This window comes from Papaver somniferum, unplaced genomic scaffold (assembly GCF_003573695.1).
Source record: "Papaver somniferum cultivar HN1 unplaced genomic scaffold, ASM357369v1 unplaced-scaffold_12609, whole genome shotgun sequence".
NCBI lineage: Eukaryota > Viridiplantae > Streptophyta > Magnoliopsida > Ranunculales > Papaveraceae > Papaver > Papaver somniferum.
Genome location: NW_020621725.1, coordinates 1 through 2270, shown reverse-complemented (window position 1 = coordinate 2270; position 2270 = coordinate 1). Strand labels below are relative to the sequence as shown.

Below are 2270 nucleotides of genomic sequence, written 5' to 3'. Positions count from 1 at the left end.
GATGAAAAATTAATTTTTCACTAAAACTATGTAAAACTATGGGATCATGATACTAGTGATTCGTAAATTTACTGGATAATGATTTCAATGACCTGAATTCGAAAGTGGTCAACACCTAATTTGTTATTGTTTTTTTTTCTTTTAAATATGCTTCTTTGAAATGGTCGGCGGGTGATCATTTTATTTTTATTTTATAGTATAGAACACTGGTGCTAGACTACTCCTAAATCCACTCATTTAGGATTTTAAAGCTATTACTAGGGCTAAAGCCCTGGCCTCCGGGTGGGTGATCATTTGAGCCATTGGCATTCTCCCCGTGGCTACATGGTTGCGGCGGCTGTTATGCAGCTTAGTATTGACTTGGCTTGACCGAACTTGACACAGTTTGACTTGACTCGAACACCCCCTTCCCAATTTTTCTTAAATTGGGGTCGATGGAAGTTGAATCAGAAAGGAAGGAACGACAGTTAGGGTTTTCTTATGTATGGAGCTTGCAAAAATAATGATCGCTTGAGCTTCAAAGTAAATGATTTGATGCAACTGAGAGGTATATTCTGGATTCCAAAATTTAGAATTTGTTGATTTACATTATTTACTGTTCAAGAGATGAATCCAATTTCTACTTGTGTGATGAATCCTCATGAGAATCCATCATCACTCTCTCTTGTAGTTAGCAGTGTTGATATCTTGATACAGATTTTGTCGCGTTTACCAATTAAAATTCTGCTTCAGTTCAAACTCGTTTCCAAAAAATGGCGATCCGTTATATCTGATCCATTTTTTGCTAGGGAACATTGTCATCAATACCCACATCCAGTCAATGGGCTAATTTTACATACAAATCAACCGGAACTGGAATTCGTTTCGCTAGATGGGTCCTCCTCATCCGCTGCCCCTTTTGAAACCCTAGATTTTATTCAGGATCCGAAAGGTATAAGAATTGACCAATCTTGCAATGGTCTGATATGTTGTAGCAGCATTAGAGCAAGTTTCTTGGAGCGCACCTATTACGTTTGCAATCCTTTTACTAAACAATTTCGGTCTATTGTGTGTGGATCTCAGGGAAAAGAAAAGGGTTTCGTTGGGTATTCTAGTGTCAGCTTGGCATACGATCCACACAGTTCACCACACTACAAAGTTGTTTGCATTTGGTTCACCAAACAACCTGAAGATTCTGATACCAATGCGGATCTTCAATTGGAGATATACTCATCTGAAACTGCTACTTGGAAGCTTTATGGAGATGTTTTTTCTGCACCTCGTCGTAGCTTCCTCTATAAAAGTGGAGTATTTTGGAAAGGTTCGTTGCACTGGATTGACCCATCGATAGAAGGGAATTCTTTTTATTTCAATGTTGATCAAGAATTAAGAATGAAAATGCCAGACTACCGTTCTGTTCCTAAGGTAGAGGATAGAGTGATGGTTAAATTCTTCGGGGAGTGTAGGGGTCACTTGCATCTAATTGTCAGTCCTGCTTCACTTTCTAGTTTTGAAGTTTTGGAAATGGAGACTGACTACACGGGATGGAATGTAAAATATCATGTTTCTCCCCAAGAATTGATCATTTTGTACCCACGGCCCCCTGACTTTGATGTATTGCTGGTAGAGGAAGTAGAAAGCAATTCTTCGAAGATTGTGTTACTAATCCAAGATAAAGTTTTTTCTTATGATATACAGGACAAGAGCTTCAAGGAAATTCATAGACTGGCACCAGGTCATTCAAACCAGTTTGGTCGATCCAATTTTTCTTTTCAATACATTCAGACACTCGCTTGTGTTTGATTGTTTAATTGCAGGCTTAGGTGTGTTCCTTATATTATGTTTTATCTCCGTACGAATTAGAGAAGGTGCTTGTTGGACTTCACGTGAAAGGGTGCTAGTTCTTGATTAACCTTATACTCTTTGCGAATATTATATTGCTTTTGTGGTTGCATTGAAATGTTCAGAAATTGGTTTTGAGAAACACTCATGGTTGTTATTGATGTGAACAAGCACCATCGAGTTACTTGTTCTGTGTGAATTTTATCTTTTGCTTACTATCTTCATGAGTTGTTTATGCTAGTTGTTTCATTAGCATTTGAATTTTCTTATTTGAGGTTTGTATTACCATCTGTGTATAAGTTTAGTGGGCTGTTTAACTCAAATGTGAACCTTGCAGAATAAAGCATGTATTCTCCAGTCCATATCTGGTCTGTTGCAGGTCTCCACTTGGGCCCAATGAGTTAAACAGCCCCACTATAACCAGAAATGCACCTCCATTATGCAAAAAA

The 2270-nt window shown here is 38.1% G+C and overlaps 1 protein-coding gene across 1 annotated transcript; it reads left to right on the top strand.

The window, feature by feature from the left end:
* Positions 1-606: 606 nt before the first annotated feature.
* Positions 607-1873, top strand: LOC113331695 (F-box protein At5g07610-like; the record flags this gene model as incomplete). Its single annotated transcript, XM_026578352.1, has 2 exons — positions 607-1714; positions 1797-1873. Coding segments are annotated over exons 1-2 (1185 nt in total), but the record flags the coding sequence as incomplete, so codon positions are not given.
* Between the last annotated feature and the right edge of the window lie 397 nt (positions 1874-2270).